This window comes from Sorex araneus, chromosome 6 (assembly GCF_027595985.1).
Source record: "Sorex araneus isolate mSorAra2 chromosome 6, mSorAra2.pri, whole genome shotgun sequence".
In the NCBI taxonomy this organism is placed as follows: Eukaryota; Metazoa; Chordata; class Mammalia; order Eulipotyphla; family Soricidae; genus Sorex; species Sorex araneus.
This window is the reverse complement of record NC_073307.1, coordinates 105,077,678-105,097,685: the sequence shown is the minus strand read 5'-3', so window position 1 is coordinate 105,097,685 and position 20,008 is coordinate 105,077,678. Positions and strand designations below refer to the sequence as shown.

The following is a 20,008-nucleotide window of genomic DNA, read 5'->3' as shown; positions in this document are numbered from 1 at the left end:
TGTAGAAAAGTTTTGTTTCTAGTCATTCAAATTTATCTTTAAACTATTTATATATTTTAAATGTTGTTTCATATATTTATCTTCAGTTCAACTTTCTTTATACATAATGCTATTGGGATGATATCTATAAGATTTTCTTGTCAATTTAGATTTCCTGTATGACTGACATTCTCTTTTCTCAAACCTGAAAAAAATATGAGAAAAAGGAATGCAATAGAATTCTCACATGTTAAAGCATGGAAGGGAAAAATCCAGAAAATATAGAAAAGAATGCTATTATTGCAGCAACAGAATTCTAGCAAAGCACAACTTAGAAAGTGTCATCAAACACTATTCATAACATGATGACAGTTTTCTTTTGATTTTTTAGGATATATCAGGTAGTGCTGAGGGCTTACTCATGACTACACACTCAGATAATTCCTAACAAGGCCAGGGGGATCATCTGTAATCTTGGAGATCGAATCATGATCAGTTGTGTGCGAGACAAGGAGATGATTTTTATTATTACGTACACTAATATACATTGTTTTACACTGGTAGATCTGCACATAACATTTAGTTGGCAGGAATGACACACATTTTCTTAGTTTTAACTGGTTAGTGAGAATTTGGAAGATTTATGTTATATGTGTCTATATTTTCTTATTATTGGAGGCAAGATGGTGCTGATGCCGCCTGAACCCCTCGAGCTCTCCCAAACCTGACTCACCATCTCGCCTTAGACAACACGTGGCTCAGCACACCAGGCATGGAACTCTACGCGTGATATTCATGTAAAACCCATACTTAATACTCCAGTCTGTCATCAGTTGTAATTAATTGTGCTACATGTTGCCACAAAATACTTCTTTCGGACAGAGAAAAATGGAGGGTCTTAAGTAATGTCTCCAAATTATTAACATCCATGCTTTCAAGTAAATTTCCAAAAAAAACCCACTAATGCATACATATAAATCATGTTATAACTGGGGAGTACACTGCTTGAAATGTTAGGTATCATATAATATTTTTATAATAATATTTTAACACTTAAACTAAAAATTAAATATCTAATAGCAGTGACAACCTTTACATTTCCAAAGGATGTTATTAAGTCCTGTAAAATGTAATATAAATGCCCATCACATAAAATTCAGTAAAAACCATTTAGCACCCAAAATTTAGAAATTTAAAAACAGGTGAGTAGTTACATAGGGGAATAATTTTATGTCACCATTTCTTGGTTATAACTGGAAGATTAACTTTTCACTAAGAATTTAGTTAATCATCTAAATGGAAGGTTAAAGAACACTCACAATTGATGGCAGGGAAATTTACTTCTGTGCCATTAATATTGTGGCTCATAATCTGCAGTAATATGAATTTTTATGAACACAGTGACTATCCAGCCCCCAAATAATTTAGCATATATTAGAGCAAAGAAGTGGTAGATGAAGGGTATGAGGAATTTCATGGAGCACAATCCCTAAATAGAAGCAACCATGGGAAAAAAGAAACTTTCCACACAAACCCATGTAAAATAAAATGCAAGACCTTTCAGGCATAAATAAATTGAACAAAAATAAGCATGATAATTTAGAAACTTTCTCTGGGAAATGGAGAAACTTTCCACACAAACCCATGTAAAATAAAATGCAAGACCTTTCAGGCATACATAAATTGAACAAAAATAAGCATGATAATTTAGAAACTTTCTCTGGGAAATGGATAAGTCATGGAATAATGTAATGCCAACAAATGATTGGAAAAGCAGATGCCAGAACAAAATTTTATCATCTTTTACAAAGAAACACCCCTTTCTTGATTGCCTCATGAAATGAGTTTTAACATTACACCCATAGAGGTTCTGGAGAGCTAATACATCAGTTAAGATGCATGTCTTGCATGTGGTTGACTTGAGTTCAATCCCCAGCACCCCATATTCTCTCCCAAGCTTGCCAGGAGTTATCCCTGAGCACAAAGCTAGAGGTAAGCTCTAGTTTAGCCCTGAGCACAACCAAAAACAAAGAAAAGAAAGAAAGAGAGAAAGAGATGAATAAAGAAAGAATGAGACAATAAAAGCAAGAAAGAAAGAATGAGTGGAAGAGAGATGGAGAGATAAAGAAAGAAAAAAGGAAGGAAAAAGAAAGAAAGAAAAAGAAAGCAAGAAAGCAAGAAAGAAAGAAAAGAAAGAAAGAAAGAAAGAAAGAAAGAAAGAAAGAAAGAAAGAAAGAAAGAAAGAAAGAAAGAAAGAAAGAAAAAGAAAGAAAGAAAGAAAGAAAGAAGGGAGGTAGGTAGGGAGGGAGGGAGGGAAGAAGGGAGGGAGGTTGGAGGGAGGGAAGAAAGGAAGGAAGGACATAAGGAAGGAAGAAAACTGAAAGAATCAAGTATGAAATAGAGTAGAATAGAAATTTAAAAGAATAAAATATACTGAAGAAGGGCTTCTGGTTACCAATGTTAAATATACAACCCCAACAAGTAGATCCCTTCTTGTATGAAAATAAAATAGAAACACGGATTTTGTACTGAATCAACACTTTAATAAATGTGTTTTGTTGAAACGCACTATAGTATATTTTCCAATTGAGGATATAGCTTTGCTGCAGATAGCATGAAAGTTAGACTCTCTATGCTCCTGTTACTATTTGTTCATTTATTGAATCATTTCTGGGTAAGGAGAAATTCCTATTTAACTTCAGCTCTAAGTGGTGTCCTAGTACAGCCCAGAAGGTCTAGGAATTTTTTCATTCATGTTGAGTGGACTTCTTTGTGGCATTAACAAGTTAAGGCTGATGATCAATTAAATCCAGGATCCTGTTCATTTTCTCTTATACAAGACTCTTATTTCTAAAGATTATGTCATTTACTGGGATCACACAGAAATGTTTTCTGAGAATAAAAATGTTTCAATGTTAATATCCGTACAAACCTGACAGAGGAAATATTTAGTTGTTTATACACAAGTTATTTAAACACACACTGAAGCAGACTAGTATTAAATTTCTGTTACCTGAGGAGTATATGTATATATACATATCTGTTCCATTCTATGTTACCTGAACTATTAACTTAATTATGTACATCTCATGGGATTGTTATAAAGATTAAGTGAGCAATGCAAATTAAATGTCTTTAAATAAGAATGTGTCACTTTTAAGGACTCAAGTTATTGATTATTAATGATATTTATTATGGTAGAAAATTATTTCTAGCTTAGAGAAAGTTTCCTCTGTGAAACTTTGTCAGTCACTTAACTACCTTCAATATTTGTTTTTTCTAGTAATGGTTTTGACATTTGATGAATGGTTGGGTCATCTGTCTTAATTATGCTTTCCTACTCCATTTTATTTTACTTTTTCCCTAGGGAATGTATCTTATTTCTAATGAAGATGATAATAATAATAACTTTATAAATGACATTCTGTGGTTACAGTATCACCAGATTTCAAAACTGAATGTGGAAGTCACATTTTGATACGTCGAAACATGCGGACAATGGCTCGGCGAATCTCTTTTGTTTTGGCGCTGTAAATGAGAGGGTTGAGTACAGGAGGTACAAAGAGGTACACATTAGACATGAGAACATGTATATAGCGTGGGGCATTCTTCCCAAAACGGTGCACTGTGGAGACCCCAATCATTGGCACATAAAATGCAAGTACAGCTAGGATGTGTGAGACACAGGTGTTGAGAGCTTTTAGGCGTTCCTCACGAGAAGCAATGGCCAGGACAGAACGTAGGATGAGCACATAGGAGAGGACGATAAAAATCAAGTCCATGCCAAAGGTTGAGATAAGCACAAATAATCCATAGATACTGTTGATAGTGATATCAGCACAGGCAAGTTTCATCATATCCGGGTGTAGGCAGTAGGAGTGGGAAAGAACATTGGATCTGCAGATAGGCAGCCTCTTAATGAGAAAGGGAAGAGGAAAGAGGGTGATGAAGCTCCGGACTGTCACAGCTAAACCCATGCCAGTGATGACTCCATTGGTGAGCACAGTTGCATAGTGCAGGGGATTACAAATGGCCACATAGCGGTCAAAGCTCATGGCCAGTAGAATACCTGACTCCATCATGGAAAAGGAATGAATAAGAAACATCTGTACAAGACAGGCATCAAAAGCAATGTTGCGGGCATTGAAGCAGAAAGTCCTGAGCACAGTTGGCAGTGTGGCTATGGACATGGCCACATCACTGAGGGACAGCATGGACAGGAAGTAGTACATGGGCTCATGGAGGCTGGGCTCCACTCGCACAGCCTGAAGGATCACCGTGTTGCCTCCGAGAGCCACAGCATACATGACACAGAGCGGCCCTGCGAACCAGAACTGAGAGCTCTCCAGACCCGGAATACCAGTCAGGAGGAAGGATTCAGGACGGGTGACGTTGAACAATCCCATGACCGTTCTAAGTCCAGGCAAATTTCAGACCCCAACTTTCTTGCTTGGAAACTTCTAAGAATTACATTTACTAGAGGGCAAGAACTTCTCCAGGGAGTAAGTGAGACTGAAAATGTCTACACAGTGAGATGTTGAAACATTCATGAAGTCACTGGATTTGGAGGAAGTCAGGCAAATTTCCTTTGTTCATATTTTAATATTCTCCTGTTTATGATAGAAAAAATATTGAAAAATACTGAAAGTATAAATTATGATAAAATATCTAAAGTATATTATTTCCAATTTTAATGAGACTTTGGAAGAGTTTTTAATATATATTTTGAAATATTTTTAGATTCAGGCAGATCATTGATATTGTAAGCCATTTTTAGAGCTAGTATGAATTATCATTTTTTTGTCCGAGTGAAGAAGAGTCAGTCGGATGTGAAAGATGTTGCCTTTTCATAGTCTAAGTTGTTGCAAATAAAGTTAAATAACATAGAAACCAATTTTGTGTGAAGGTATAGAGCTGATCCTGCTTTTGGGAATATAACATGAAATCTCAGGGCCAGACAGGTAGTGTAGCAGGTAGGTTTGGCACCCTATATGATCCCTTAAATACCACCAAGAGTTACCTCTGGGTGGGTACAAAGTCAGGAGTGATCCCTGAGTACTGCCAGGAGTGGCCCTGAAACAAATATTTTATTTTATGGATGCAATAATATCCAACGTGTGGGATAACATTACAAATATAGGTTTCACACTCTTACACAGTCAAATGTACCCTCAAAATATTCATTATTCATCTTTTTACAACACAACCACCTTACTCTATATGGCATTTTTACTCTTACAAGAAGACTGACACCTCTCTCTGACTCTCTACACTTTACTGTTGTAAAAATAAATATTCTTTAACAAGCCCATGTCCCCCCAAGCTCATACTTTTGTCTATATTGTATTACAAATATACAATAATTATGTATGTATAACAGGCAGGTTGATATGTAAATACGTATGCTCATCCATCTACATGTTTGAATAGTCTGAGTTGTCTACTATTACTGACCACTCATGCATAGAAACATATTGTTGCCTTCATATATTACATTTTCTCAGTTTTTCTTAAAGTAGCAATTAAATATTACTTATGCCATTCCTAGAGCTAATCCATAGCTAACTCTCTATGAGACATATATCTGTATGAACTGTCATCCTGTTGTTCATCGATCTACTCGAGCGGGCACCAGTAACATCTCTATTCCTCCCAGCCCTAAGGTTTTAACAATCTCTCCTTACTCATATTTCCCAACAATTAGAGGCTCTTTCAGGGTCAGGGGAATGAAACCAATCGCTACTGTTTTTGGTATATCGAATACGCCACGGGTAGCTTGCCAGGCTCTGCAAGCAAATATTATTAAGAAGTAGAATTAAGATAAATGTTTAAATGGCTATTGGACTAAATAAAGGAGGAATACACCCCTAGATGATATTTTGCCCTTAGGTGGGTCATTTTGTGGATGAAAATTTGTCCTAGGAGAAGCTTCCCCTGAGGGAAGGACTTAACATTTGTTGATTAGCACAGCGGTTGGGCTTTCACCTTTCACGTGGCCAACCCGTGTTCGATTCCTCCGCCCCTCTCGGGGCAAGCTACTGAGAGTATGGAGCCTGCATGGCAGAGCCTGGCAAGCTACCCATGCGTATTGGATATGCCAAAAACAGTAACAATAAGTCTCTCAATGAGAGACGTTACTGGTGCCTGCTCAAACAAATCGATGAGCAACGGGATAACAGTGACAGTGAATGGCTACCCCAACCCCTCATGATTTGGGCATATAACTAAAGCTGTAAGAGAGTGGGGAAGAGGAAGGAGGATCCAGGAGAATTGGGAGAAGGAGAATAAAAGAGGATCAAGGAGAATCAGGAGAAGAATGGAGATAAGATTGAATGCAACTGATCACCACCCATATATGTATATATATGTATGTATATACATATATATATATATACACACACATTTGCTTTTTGGGTCACACCTGGCGATGCACAGGGGTTACTCCTGGCTCATGCACTCAGGAATTACTCCTGGCAGTGCTTGGGAGACCACGTGGGATGCTGGGAATTGAACCCAGGTGAGCCGCATGCAAGGCAAATGCCCTACCCACTGTACTATTGCTCCAGCCCCCAGTATACTATGTTTTATTATTTGAATCCTTATTTACATAAGATAAAATTATATATAAATTAATCATTACAAACTGACTTTTGTAAATTTATCTCCTAATATTTCTATTTGCCATTTCTTTAAGTTTTATTGGATCAAGCAATGTAAAATGAATTTGTTATATGCCTGTCAAGGAAGCAGGCTTGGCGATATTAGGAAATCTGGGGACACTGGTGGTGGGATTGGTGTTTGTTACAACATTGTACACCTGAAATCATCTTATTATAAAAAGCTTTGTAAATCACAGAGCCTTAATGAAAGAAAAACCTTTTAAAACACAAAAGATATTCAAACCTATGTCCACTGCAGCAAAATTTACAATAACCAAGCTATAGAGAAAGAATTAATATACCCAGCAACAAGTGAGTAGGTAAAGAAATTATGGTACATATACACAATTTAATACTACTCATAAGATGCTATAAGATGAAATCTTGCATTTTACTACAACTTGGATAAATGTGAAGATATCCTGTATATTATTAAAATATTTTTGAAACCTTCCCATGTTTTTCTCTCAGGACATATGAAGATAAAGAGGCTTGAAAGCTTTCTACCTTGCAGATGTACTTTAGGCTTACAGGATATTTTCCTTTGGGAGAGGCATTCCAGAAATATATTCCACTACTCTCCCCCTTTTCCCTCTTCTCCCATCTCCAACTAAGTTCTAACAGAGCAAATCCAGAATATGATCTGTGGAACTTTTTAATGGTAATGGAAGAAGAGGACCTGGGACTCCTCTATTATGTGAGTGCTATAACAATGACGAAATGGTGTGTAATTAATTACAGATTTAAACATAAAAAAGTCCTGGATATAATTCATATATTCTGGTAGTTTCCAAAAAGTCAATGATCACTTTTTTGTGTTATTCATTGCATCCTGACTGGTTTTAGAACTCAGTTTGCGCATGTCTATGTCCCCTTCTTTATTTAGAGGGTTATAGAAGGTAATATGAAACAATAGCAACAATAGTAACAGAAGAGAACAGAAACAATTGTGAAGAAAATAGGCTTCAATTAAAGCAAGATTATGCAAATGAGAGTCAAAACTATATATTATTTTTAAAAAAAGGTTATCAAACCCTTTCCAGGAAATAATCCAATAATTCAATAATTCATTGTTTATCATATTAAGAAGTTGTTGAATTTTAATGGGGCCTGGGGCAATAGTACAGCAGGTAGGGCATTTGCCTTGCACACAGCTGATCTGAGTTCTATCCCTGGCATCCCATATGGTACCCCAAGCACCGCCAGGAGTGATTCCTTAGTGCAGAGCCAGGAGTAACCCCTGAGCATCTCCAGGTGTGGCACAAAAAGCCAAAAAATGTTTCTGAATCTTAAATGCACATAAAAGATAATGTAGTTAGAGAAAATCAATACTTATTTGTCATATGGTGTGTATTTGCTTGATAGTTACAAAACTTGGGTTGGAACAATAGCATAGTGGGTAGGGCATTTGCCTTGCATGTGGCCAACCGGATTCGATACCTCTGTCCCTCTAGAAGAGCCTGGCAAACTGCCAAGAGTATCCTGCCCGTACAGCAGAGCTTGACAAGGTGCCAAAAACAGTAGCAACAAGTCTCACAATGGAGACGTTACATTGATCTGCTCAAGCAAATCAATTAGCAAAGTGCTACAGTGCAGTTACAAAACTTCAGTTTCTAGATAAGCAAGATATACTCATGAGGACTTTCTTTTTTTTTTTTTTTTTTGCTTTTTTTTTTGGGTCACACCCAGCAATGCACAGGGGTTACTCCTGGTTCTACACTCAGGAATTACCCCTGGCGGTGCTCAGGGGACCATATGGGATGCTGGGATTCGAACCTGGGTCAGCCTGGGTTGGCCGCGTGCAAGGCAAGCGCCCTACCCGCTGTGCTATTGCTCCAGCCCCTCATGAGGACTTTCTAAGGTGCTGAATGAAGACAGAAATTAGCTTGATATGGGGTTGGGGATAGATTGAGAGATATATTATATATAGATTGATATAGAGATTATACATAGTTTATATTGAGAGGGTATTTATGGAATTTTTATTTATAAATAGTATGTGGTACATGTAAATATATATAGAGAAAGGGAGAGAACATACTTTTTAAGGACCAGAGAGAAAGTACAGGGGTAAGGTGATTACCATGCAAGCTGCTGACCCTGCTTTAATCTGTGGCATTGCATATGGTCACCTGAGTACCAGTAAAAATGATTCCTGAAAAGCTGGAGAGATAGCACAGCAGGTATGGTGCTTATCTTGCACATAGCCAACCTGGATTCCATTCTTGACATACCGTATGGTTCCCAGAGTCACACCAGAGTTATTCCTGAATATAGAGTCAGGAGTAAGCCCTGAGCTTTACCAGGTGTGGTAAAAAAGAAAATAATGAATAATTTTTAACCTCGTTCTGTTTTCCTGACTTTTTTTTTAATCTCTGGAGACTTTTATATATCTATTTCACAATTCATGCGAAAAAGTTAGACCATTTTTTTATAGCTTAACAATACATTTGAGTTATGCAATAGATTGTGATTGTTTTGCTCTTGGGTCTTGAAACATTTCTGTGTCCTGATTCTGACTCTGGAAAATGAGCCATCTAGAGAAGTGCAGTGAATTTCTCAGGATTAATAATAGACACAGTGTTACAGCAAAAAATGCAAGCCAGAGATTTTCCCCATTGTTCATTTTATTCTGAAAAATGCTATCTGATATTTTCATCTAGTTTACCCCTACTCTAACCCAGTTGCAATTTAATCTTTTTCTGTGACAGCAGGACCCACGATTATACGACTTCAGAACTCACCGGAAGACAGACAGAAGAGACACCCATCGAACAACACGTCCTTCTATTTGCCGACATTAAAACAAGGTCACTGCTTTTATAGGCTATTCATTTTATGCCCCAGGGAGAGAATATTCATCAGGGATGCTTAATGTATGCTAAAAACAAAATCCCCAGCAGGTGTTCTTCTACTTTAGAGAAAAATAATTTGGCAATCTGCCAAACCTGTTCCTCCCCAATGCAGGTCATTATCTTGAGTTTCTGCATAGGTACAAAAATATATCATTAACAGAGAGATTTCAGAATTATGCAATATGTTGGTATAGCTTTACAATAGTATCTAATAAAATTATTATTATTGTTTCATAGTCTCTGGATCTTGGCCATTGATGGGATTACATGGCTCCGGGGGTAGATTGTGGGTGTGGCTGCCAAGTTACTGGAAAATGGGGGGTCTGGGTGGAGTAGGTTAATATATATATATATATAAAATAAAATATATAAAAGACATATGTTACACAGGTCTGGACACAAAAGTTTGCAAGATATTTTGCCTACCTCTAAAAGTGTCAGTATTACTCCACGAAGTCCATTGAATCCCTCAATTATTTCAGCCCCCTCTCCCCACCCCTGATTGATAAACTCAGCTCTACAGTGACAGTCTAAGGGTTTACTTTCATTTGACTTTATTTCTTTGCTCTCCTTTTCTATATCCCAGCCACGAGTGAAATCACCTGTTCTTTCACTCTCTCCTTCTGACTTATTTCACATAGCATGGCCCCTTAAGTTTAATTTATAGTGTAATGAAAGGAAAGGTGTTTTATTTTATAATGGATGTTATTTTATTGTGTATATTACATCTTTTGATACACTCATTTATCATTGGCACTTGTGTTATTCCTAAACATGGCTATTGTTTAAAAAAATCATGAAACACTGCAATGATATATATCCTTTAAAATTAGTGTTTTTGCTTTTTTTTATTTAGATACCTACAAGAGGAGTTGCTAAATGACATAATAGTGATATTTTAATTTTTAGAGATCATTCTCATTCTATACTAATACTGTTTTCCAGTAGAATCTGGAAAACATACATTCCCATCAATAGTATATGAGGATTCTTATCTCTCCATAATTCTATCAACATTTGTTTCTGATCTTTCATTATGTAGGTCATTATATAAGTCACTGTATAGATATTAGGTGATATTTCTTTAACATTTGCTTTGCATCTATATGATGATCAGTACTGATAAATATTTTTCCATGTCCTTTATCATCTATAGCTCTCCTTGCTGAAATGTCTATTCAGCTCTTCTTTATTTTTTGATGGGTAATTGATTTTTGTTGTTAAATTTTATATATTTTGGATATTAGCTCTTTGACAGGTGTACAGAATGCATTTTCCATGTGATAGGATATCTTTTGTTTTAATACTTGTTTCTTTTACTTTTGATGTGACAGAATTGCTTTTGATTATTTTCACAATTACTAGCTTTGTTATTGGAGAAGAATTCCTGAAGATATCACACAAAATTAATATCATTAATTTTAGTGCATTTTACAAATTACGGTCAAACATAAAGTATGTAATCCATTTTGAGCTAGTGATACATGTTAAATTTAGTACATGAGATAGTGATCCAGTCCTTCCTTTCTTCTTTCCATCCTACCTCCCTTCCTTTTCTTTTTTCTTTTCTTTCTTCATTCATTCATTCATTCATTCATTCATTCATTCATTCATTCATTCATTCTTCTTCCCCAGCATAAAATATTCTTTTATCCATTTTAATGTCTTGACTTCTTTGTATAAATTAGCTGATCATATATGTGAGGTGTCAATTATATTAAATTACTCTGTGTATCTATGTTTGTTCTAGTATCACCCTGTTTTGATCACCATCAATTCTTAATATAGTTGAAAGGCAGAAGCCATGCTGCCTCCAATTTTCCTCTTCTGGATTGTGAAACTGAATTGTATGAAATACTTTACTATATTATTCACAGAACTTACTCCCCCTTCTTTACTTCTCCTCTTTTTAAAAATATGTCTTGGATGGAATACTGCTCAATTATTAGAAAAAATAAAATGCTGACTTTTTCCTGACTTACCCCCAGAACTGTGAGTCCTGAGCAACACCACATCCTCAGGCCCATACATTGAATCACCCACCCAGTTGACCGAGAGCTGTTGGGAGGAGCTCCTAGGCTTCCTGAGAATTACATATGTCCCACCAGTATTTTTATAAGAATTGTATTGCTTAATAAAGTGTAGCACTGTAGCACTGTCGTCCCATTTTTCATCGATTTGCTTGAGCAGGCACCAGTAACATCTCCATTGTGAGCCTTGTTGTTACTGTTTTTGTTACTGTTTTTGGCATATCAAATATGCCATGGGCTTTTTTTACGAAGATGGCGCCGAAGGCCAAGAAGGAAGCCCCTGCCCCTCCCAAAGTTGAAGCCAAAGCCAAAGCTTTGAAGGCCAAGAAAGCAGTGCTGAAAGGCGTCCACAGCCAGAAAAAGAAAAAGATCCGCACATCACCCACCTTCCGAAGACCCAAGACCCTGCGGCTGAGAAGGCAACCCAAATACCCTCGGAAGAGCGCCCCCAGGAGAAACAAGCTTGACCATTATGCCATCATCAAGTTTCCTCTCACTACTGAGTCAGCCATGAAGAAGATAGAAGATAACAACACACTTGTGTTCATTGTGGATGTCAAGGCCAACAAGCACCAGATTAAACAGGCTGTGAAGAAGCTCTATGACATTGATGTAGCCAAGGTCAACACCCTGATTAGGCCTGATGGAGAGAAAAAGGCATATGTTCAGCTGGCTCCTGATTATGACGCCTTGGATGTTGCCAACAAAATTGGGATCATCTAAACAGTCCAGCTGGCTAATCCTAAATACAGTTTTTTTCCACCATAAAAAGAAAATATGCCATGGGTAGCTTGCCAGGTTCTGCCATGTGGGCTAGATACTCTTGGGAGCTTGCTGGGCTCTCCCAAGAGGGACGGAGGAATTGAACCTGGGTCGGCTGAGTGCATAGCAAACACCCTACCATCTGTGCTAATGCAGATGCATGCATTTATCAGATATTGGATAATAAAGTGTAATGATATGAAATGCATTACAATATAATATAAAGTGAAATTGAAAATCTTTTCTCTTGTTTCTTGGTTGCTTATGACTGAATTCAAAGCTAGATCTTCTTTGTAGAATTTGTTCTTCTGCATAGGTTAGCCTTACTCTATTGAAATTAATGGTCTACCCTTCAATACTGTTATCAGAGTAGAAAGGTCACTTTGATATTTTCAATGTGCAGAGACCAGTCTGCTGTGTCACGGTCCTCTCAAATTTCATTGGATGTAAATTTGATAAGTGCAATTCTTGAGATTTCTTTCTTTACACTCAAACTAAAGTGAGATTTATCTCTATATTGCTTTATCTTGGATGTGGAATGTTGACTGAAGGGTGATAACTCAGCTGTTTTCAATGGACCCTCTCAGAAATTTGGGATTTTTTTTTGTGTGTTTAGGTTTGGTTTTTGGTCCACACCAGTAATCCTCAGGGCTTACTCCTAGCTCTGTTCTGAGAAATTACTTCTGGTGGTCCTCTGGGATCAAACCCAGGTTGGTTGCATACATGGCAAATGCCCTACCCACTGTGCCATGTATACAGACGTAGAAATTCTTTATTTTAATTTTAAATTCGTAAGTTTAGAGGGGCAGGGGTTAGGCAACACCTTGTCATACTTTTGCCACCATGTGGTGCTGGCGATCAAATCAGGGATAGCTACGTGCAAGGCCAAGTGTCTAAACTCCAGATTTTTCATTTTTCTTGTTACTATGAGGTTTGAACCTAAGAGATACATTTTTGTGTGTGTGCTGTATTGACTCTTTGTTTTTAAACAATTGTGTTGTTCTTTGTCTTTAAACAAATTCTGTCCTATTCTTGTTCCCCTTTGAAAATTTTTGTTGTGACTCATTTATTATACTTGTTTTACTAATATCTATACATATTTCTTTTTAATATTTTATCAATCTTATTATAGTTATAACTTAAAACTAAGTTGTAATGTCAGTATAATCCCCTTTAATATTTCAAGTTTTTTTTTTTGGTTACGCCAGGCAATGCACAGGGGTTATTCCTGGCTCATGCACTCAGGAATTACTCCCAGCAGTGCTCGGGGGACCATATGGGATGCTGGGAATCGAACCCGGGTCGGCTGCGTGCAAGGCAAATGCCCTACCCGCTGTCTGTGCTCTCACTCTAACCCCAATATTCCAAGTTTTTAATTTAACCTTAATAATTTGAAAAGCCCTTTGATTTTTTTGAATGACAAAATCCACACACATGTGCATTGAATTAAATTCTGACAAATGCATTGATATTGCTTCAAAATGCATTTATAGCACATGTTCAGGTAATATCTGGAGTCATTTTTGTTGACATATTGAGTGAATTCCATTATAGATAGTTATATTTTGTTCTATTTTGCTGTGTTTATCAGTGCTGATAATAATATATGGAACAAAATAGTGTTCAAATATTTAATTTAATTTAATTTTTGTTTGGCATTACTTGAATTAAACTAATTTTATAGTTTCATAATTTGGGCCTCATAGTGGACTAAAATGAGTTTTAATAGAGATATATTTTATAGATGCTGATATTGATTTGTAAAAAACTCAATATAAATTCCACATATGAATTTGTGAAGAGGTATGGAGATATTAATTTGTTGTATGTTTGTTGATATGTTAATAAAAATGTAAGTATGCATTTTAAACACTTTCGGAAATGATAATGTGGGGTATATCCAAAATATTGTTTCTTAAATTATGTGAATTTACCTAAAAGTATATCTACATTAGTCATAATAATAAGTGTGAGAATATATGGATTATAATGGATAGTTATGTAATTAGCGAAAGATCATCTGGTAGTTCTATAGGCATATTTTTAATTTTTTGTATGATTATGGATTTTAAAGTGGAAATAAACAATGAACAAATCAATAAATATGTATAAAATTACATGTGTGTTTTGAGGGTACACAATGTATTTATGACTAGGTGCATTTGTACTTCCTGATCAAGGATAAGTAATCATAGTAACAGATATGAATGATGACATAATAGATGATGGGGCAAAAGTTGGTATTCTTCTGGGAGCAATTCTCCTATGGGCCAACTCATTATGCTTTGAGGCTAGCCTCACCACTATTTCTACTTTCCCATTTCCGCCCACAAACAAAAAAGCCTAGGGATTTGGAGATATTTATAAATAACTGAATCACCTTAGAGTGAACAGATGCCAGTCACAGGCTGGACTCATAGCGCACTATATCTAGCCACAGGGAAAAGAAACTTCTGACACCCAGTGAGTGGCCTTCTTTCAGATTATTCACCTGGGCTCTTTGTTAATTTGTTTAGTTTTTTGGGGGGTGCATACCCAGCGATGTGCAGGGGTCACTCCTGGCTCTGTGCTCAGTAATTACTCCTGGCAGTACTTGGGGTTCCACATGGGAAGTCATGGTTCGAACCGGAGTCTGCAAGACAAGCATCCTATCCACTGTACTATTACTTTGAGGGCTTTTTATTTAGAATGTGTGCTAAGTTTTAGCACTCTTACTGTTGCTTCAGGCAGATTAACTCACATTCTGCTCCAAACATAAACTGGTAAATCTGTTCCCTTTGAAATTCTAGGATTACAAGCCCAGGTGCCCAGTTCCCTTCTGAATAAGACCCCTAATACAGGTATACCATTAGAGATTGGTTCATCAAATTTGTATTCTTTTAGGGTATTCCATATGTTTCCCCTATCCTGAAATTTGAATGATTGTTTCCTTATACCTCTTAGATGAGAAAGTAGAAAAAAAATCACAGAATCAAATGACTTGACAATGTGATCCTGAACTCTAATTGAATTTTCAGTATTGTGTGTATTGTGGAATTACAGTTGGAATGAAATTATTTTGGGTCTGTTGTTCTGATACTTTTGTGGCATTTTTGTACATATTTGATTGTGTCTATGTTTATATGTGTTCATGTGTATTTATAAACATATGGCTAGGAAGGTCTAATTATGTAGAATGTTTGAAATATATTGTACTATACCAATGACAATGATAAGTCTCCCTAAACTCTTTGATTGTGGGTAATGTAATGCATGAATAAGGAGTATATGATATTTTCTGTCTGTGTGTTGTGAGGTAGAACCATCTGAGAACAGTAATCGAATAAGAGTATAAAGTGTATATTTTCTGACCTTTTGTGACCATGTGAGTAAACACAGAAAAATGAATGAAAGAAGTGCATTGTATGTGTCCTAAATTAGTCATATTTTGGAATCCTTAACTGATACCTTCGTAGTTAAATAAAGAGGAATAATTGTAGAATAGTGACCAAGCATGTTCTTCTTAAGGAAGAAGTATTTTAGGTTACTTTCTCAACAGGAAAACCTAGAGCATAGGTGAAATATATCTTTCTAGATTAACTAAAATTGTATATCAATTAGTATAAAATTGTATATCAATTTTATAAGAATTGTTATTATCTATTAGTGCTAGAGACTTTATTTCTTTAATACGTAGAATTATCATGGGATAAAATTATTTTTCCAAATGTGGATTTGAGCAGGCTGAATTTAAAAATTATTGGATATATTGAATTTAAATCTGGGTTGGGATTATGCAGGATTGTGAAAAAAGTGACAAAGAGACAAGTAGGCCAATATAAAAATAAACTACTAGTGAGAATGGGGTCTTAAAAAAGAAGTTATAGGGAAAGTAAAGGAATAAAAATTTATTGATTGTGGGGTTTCTTTGTTTTCTAAGTTTGAAAGGAAAGAATACAAATGAATTAGACTAGGTCTTTCTACAGCCCATATATTTTCAGAGTATGACTGATATCTGGGATTTAGCCAAGCTCCTTATAACCATATAATTTCATGTATTTGCTAACAAAATTAGAGAATGAAGAGTCCAAGAAAAAAAATCACAGGAGTAAGGGAGTATTTGTTCCCAAATTCCAAATGGAATTTTTATTTTTAAATTGAAGTAAAGTTTCAAAGATATTGTGGATAACAACTGAGAAATCATCTATGACATTTTCCAACTTGTACTTTTATGACTATTGCTGACTTTTTTTAGAATAAGTCTAATGATGCTCAAGAACAAAAACTGAGAAAGATGATTTACAAGATAAGGCAAAGGATGAGATTCTAAGGTAGGAGGGAAAATGGGTAGAAATGATAGAAATGGGTAGAAATCTTTCATAAAACAACAAATTGACAACTGTATTAACTCTAACCAGAAAGCCAAATAGATTAGGAGATAAATGTTTTCATTAGTTTTGGTGACAAACAGGTACTGATGAACATAGAGAAATTAGTTTTGTTAGTTTTACTTGGGAGAATATGGAATATCTAAGTTGGTTGGTGTTGTTAAAAAGATTAAATCCTTGGCATTCAGGATCTGAAAATTGAATTAAAGAAACCTCTATATAAAGAAGCTTATTTTCTTGTCATCTACAATATTTTTAAGGAAATTTTATACAGAATTCAGAAAAAAAGAGTGGTAACTAGAGAGAATAAGTTATGTATATATATTTTATGACAATTTAGTTTTGCAAAAAAATAAAAAAGAGTTCTATAAAAAAGTTTGAATAAAGTGGAATGATAAAGTTGGGTCTTCAAGAAGAAAAACTATTTTTTCTCAGAACCAGCAGGTAAGAGTAAAGTTGAGAATAAATTTAATATTATGTTATGATAATTTTAAATTACCTTATCCTAATATGATAATTTATTAGCTGTACTTGTTTGTTGCTACTAAATGCTTGCTTCTTTGATTTCATTCAGCTGTATACTCATTTTCATTATAGACCTCATTGAAGGATGATGTAGCATGAAGGAAAAGCAATGAGTAAATGAATATTACAGTCTTCTGGGAGAGTAGGTTAAGATAAAAATGAAGCAATAATATCTTTTATCAAAGAGCATGATAAATAGACAAGTAGGCCAGTTTAAAAATTGAATAAATATTGAGACTAAGATAAAAGTATAAGAATATAGGGAAACTTGGAAGCATAAATATATGGTCTAAATGAAATAAATGGAATTTAGTGTTTCATAGTATAATAAATGGGATGATAATAAATTCAGAGGTCTTTACAGAATTGGGAAATCAAGGTGAAGTCTGAAAAAAAGTTTATTAAAACTGTTATTTGACAGATTTAAATGTTTTATTTGTGCAATGAAAGGATTTCTAATGTCTTGATTGCAGTTTCTTTTTCCATGTTTATCTGATTTTTCTGCTTTTTCTCCAAATTTCCAGAATACAGGCTATAGTTTATGGCAAGAAAGTGAAGGCATACTGTAGCTTAAGGTAAGAATTAGGAAGATTTGGTTATGTTGTCTTCTATTTTATCTTTTTCCCTTATCATGTATAATTACTCCAATAATTATCACACCTTTATGGGGTTTCTGTAAGTTCAAGATAGGGAAGTAGAAATTAGTGACCCAGAAATGAGTAGACCTGAAATTGTTAACCACAAAATGCTCATAGTCTAATGGAGGAAGCAGAAACATGGATAAACACGTTCAATCTCTGGCCTTTTGTGTTGGAGACAGGATGTTTGAAAGAAAGTGAAGAACTCCCCCAACACGCCCTCTTGATCTCATCCCCCATCTGTATTCACCCACCTGCCTGCCATGTTGGGCTTCAATGGTACCCCCTTCCAGCCAGCCACACTCCAGTTGACAGGCATTCCTGGGATGCAGACAGGTCAAGGCTGGGTTGCTCTGGTTTTCTGCATCCTCTACCTGATCTCCATCTTAGGCAACCTCAGCATCCTCGTTCTGGTGATTCGGGAGCCTGCTCTGCACCAACCCATGTACTACTTCCTCTCTATGCTTTCTCTCAATGATTTGGGAGTGTCCCTCTCTACACTTCCCACTGTACTTGCTACCTTCTGCTTCGACTACCGTCACATTGGCTTTGATGCCTGCTTGGTTCAGATGTTCTTCATCCACACTTTCTCTTTCATGGAGTCAGGCATTTTACTGGCCATGAGTTTCGACCGTTTTGTAGCTATTTGTGATCCACTGCACTATGCAACTGTACTTACCAACAGTCGCATCTTGGGTATGGGCTTGGGCATCCTTGCCAAGAGTTTTACCACTCTCTTTCCTTTCCCCTTTCTGGTGAAGAGACTGCCTTTCTGCAAGGGCAATGTTTTGCATCACTCATATTGCCTCCATCCAGATCTCATGAAAGTTGCATGTGGAGACATTCATGTTAACAACATCTATGGACTCTTTGTGGTCATTTTTACATATGGTGTAGACTCATTGTTCATCTTGCTTTCCTATGCATTGATCCTGAGAGCTGTGCTAGCCATTGCATCCCGGGAACAGCGACTTAAGGCACTCAACACCTGCATGTCACATATCTGTGCAGTACTGGCCTTTTATGTACCTATCATTGCTGTTTCCATGATCCACCGCTTCTGGAAAAGTGCTCCACCTGTTGTTCATGTCATGATGTCCAATGTTTACCTATTTGTACCCCCCATGCTCAACCCCATCATCTATAGTGTGAAGACTAAAGAGATACGCAAAGGGATCCTCAAGGTCTTTAATAAATCCCAGAGTTGAGAAGATGGCTGAAGCTGAGAGAAGTCCTCTGTATTAAGACTGAGATATGCTTATCAATTTTTAGAATCTACAAACAGGAGGAGGAGCCCACAATCTGATAGTTGCTATGGAACTAATAAAGGGGTATCTTATTCAATAAAATGACATAAATATATATTGAATTTTGTGTGAAACTTGTATACTGGTGGCTGAGAATGTTATTATTGTAAGACATTCATAAACAGTGAGATAAGATTATCAATGAAAACTATTTTAAAAAGAGCAAAAGTTATATTGAAAAGCATTGTCACATATATAAAAAACAACAGAAGTTCAAGTACAAAATAGTTTTGAACACAAATAAATATACTATCCCTCAGAGTGAGGAAAATAACATAAACATTAAAAATAAATAAAAGTCTGTGGGATGAATGTTGGTGCTTCTTCAAGAGATTCTATTTGTTTTGTAAGATTCTCATAGACTTTTAATGTATATGTGTAGTAGCATGTAAAATATAAGAGGAACTAAAGTACTTTGAACAAGTCTTTAAGAAAAAGGGAATAAGATGATGATTTTGATTTAACTTACCATTAGATAAAAAATATTAAGTTAACAACATTTAGGATCTCTCTATCCCAAGTGTGTTCTAGACTTAGAAACACAATCTTTTTTTTTCCTTGTAAAAATTGAATTGACTGTGAGATACAGAGTTACAAAGTTGTTTACAATTGAGTTTCAGTCATAGAATTTTCCAACACCAATCCTCTTACCAGTGTATATTTCATGCCACCAATGTCCCATTTTCCTCCATTCCAAATCCGTAGTCCCCACAGCTTGCCTCTATGGCAAACACTTCTCTCCCTCCCTCCGTTTCTCTCTCTTACACACACACTCTCTTTTCAGGCACTGTGATTTGCAATACTGCTACTGAAAGGGTATAATTTATGTCAGTTTACCTCCATTCAGCGCTTAGTTCTTGTCCAAAGTGATCATTTCTAACTATCA

General features: G+C 36.0%; 3 protein-coding genes across 3 annotated transcripts; 2 read left to right on the top strand and 1 right to left on the bottom strand.

The window, feature by feature from the left end:
- Nucleotides 1-3,446: 3,446 nt before the first annotated feature.
- LOC101558721 (olfactory receptor 51I2) lies at nucleotides 3,447-4,385 on the bottom strand. The gene has a single exon (XM_004618251.2). The coding sequence runs from the start codon at nucleotides 4,383-4,385 to the stop codon at nucleotides 3,447-3,449; it is 939 nt and encodes a 312-aa protein (XP_004618308.2).
- Nucleotides 4,386-11,768: 7,383 nt separating this feature from the next.
- LOC129405817 (60S ribosomal protein L23a-like) lies at nucleotides 11,769-12,261 on the top strand. The gene has a single exon (XM_055143390.1). The coding sequence runs from the start codon at nucleotides 11,776-11,778 to the stop codon at nucleotides 12,244-12,246; it is 471 nt and encodes a 156-aa protein (XP_054999365.1). The 5' UTR covers nucleotides 11,769-11,775; the 3' UTR covers nucleotides 12,247-12,261.
- Nucleotides 12,262-18,078: 5,817 nt separating this feature from the next.
- On the top strand, nucleotides 18,079-19,023 carry LOC101558454 (olfactory receptor 51I1). The gene has a single exon (XM_004618250.2). The coding sequence runs from the start codon at nucleotides 18,079-18,081 to the stop codon at nucleotides 19,021-19,023; it is 945 nt and encodes a 314-aa protein (XP_004618307.2).
- The last annotated feature ends 985 nt before the right edge of the window (nucleotides 19,024-20,008 follow it).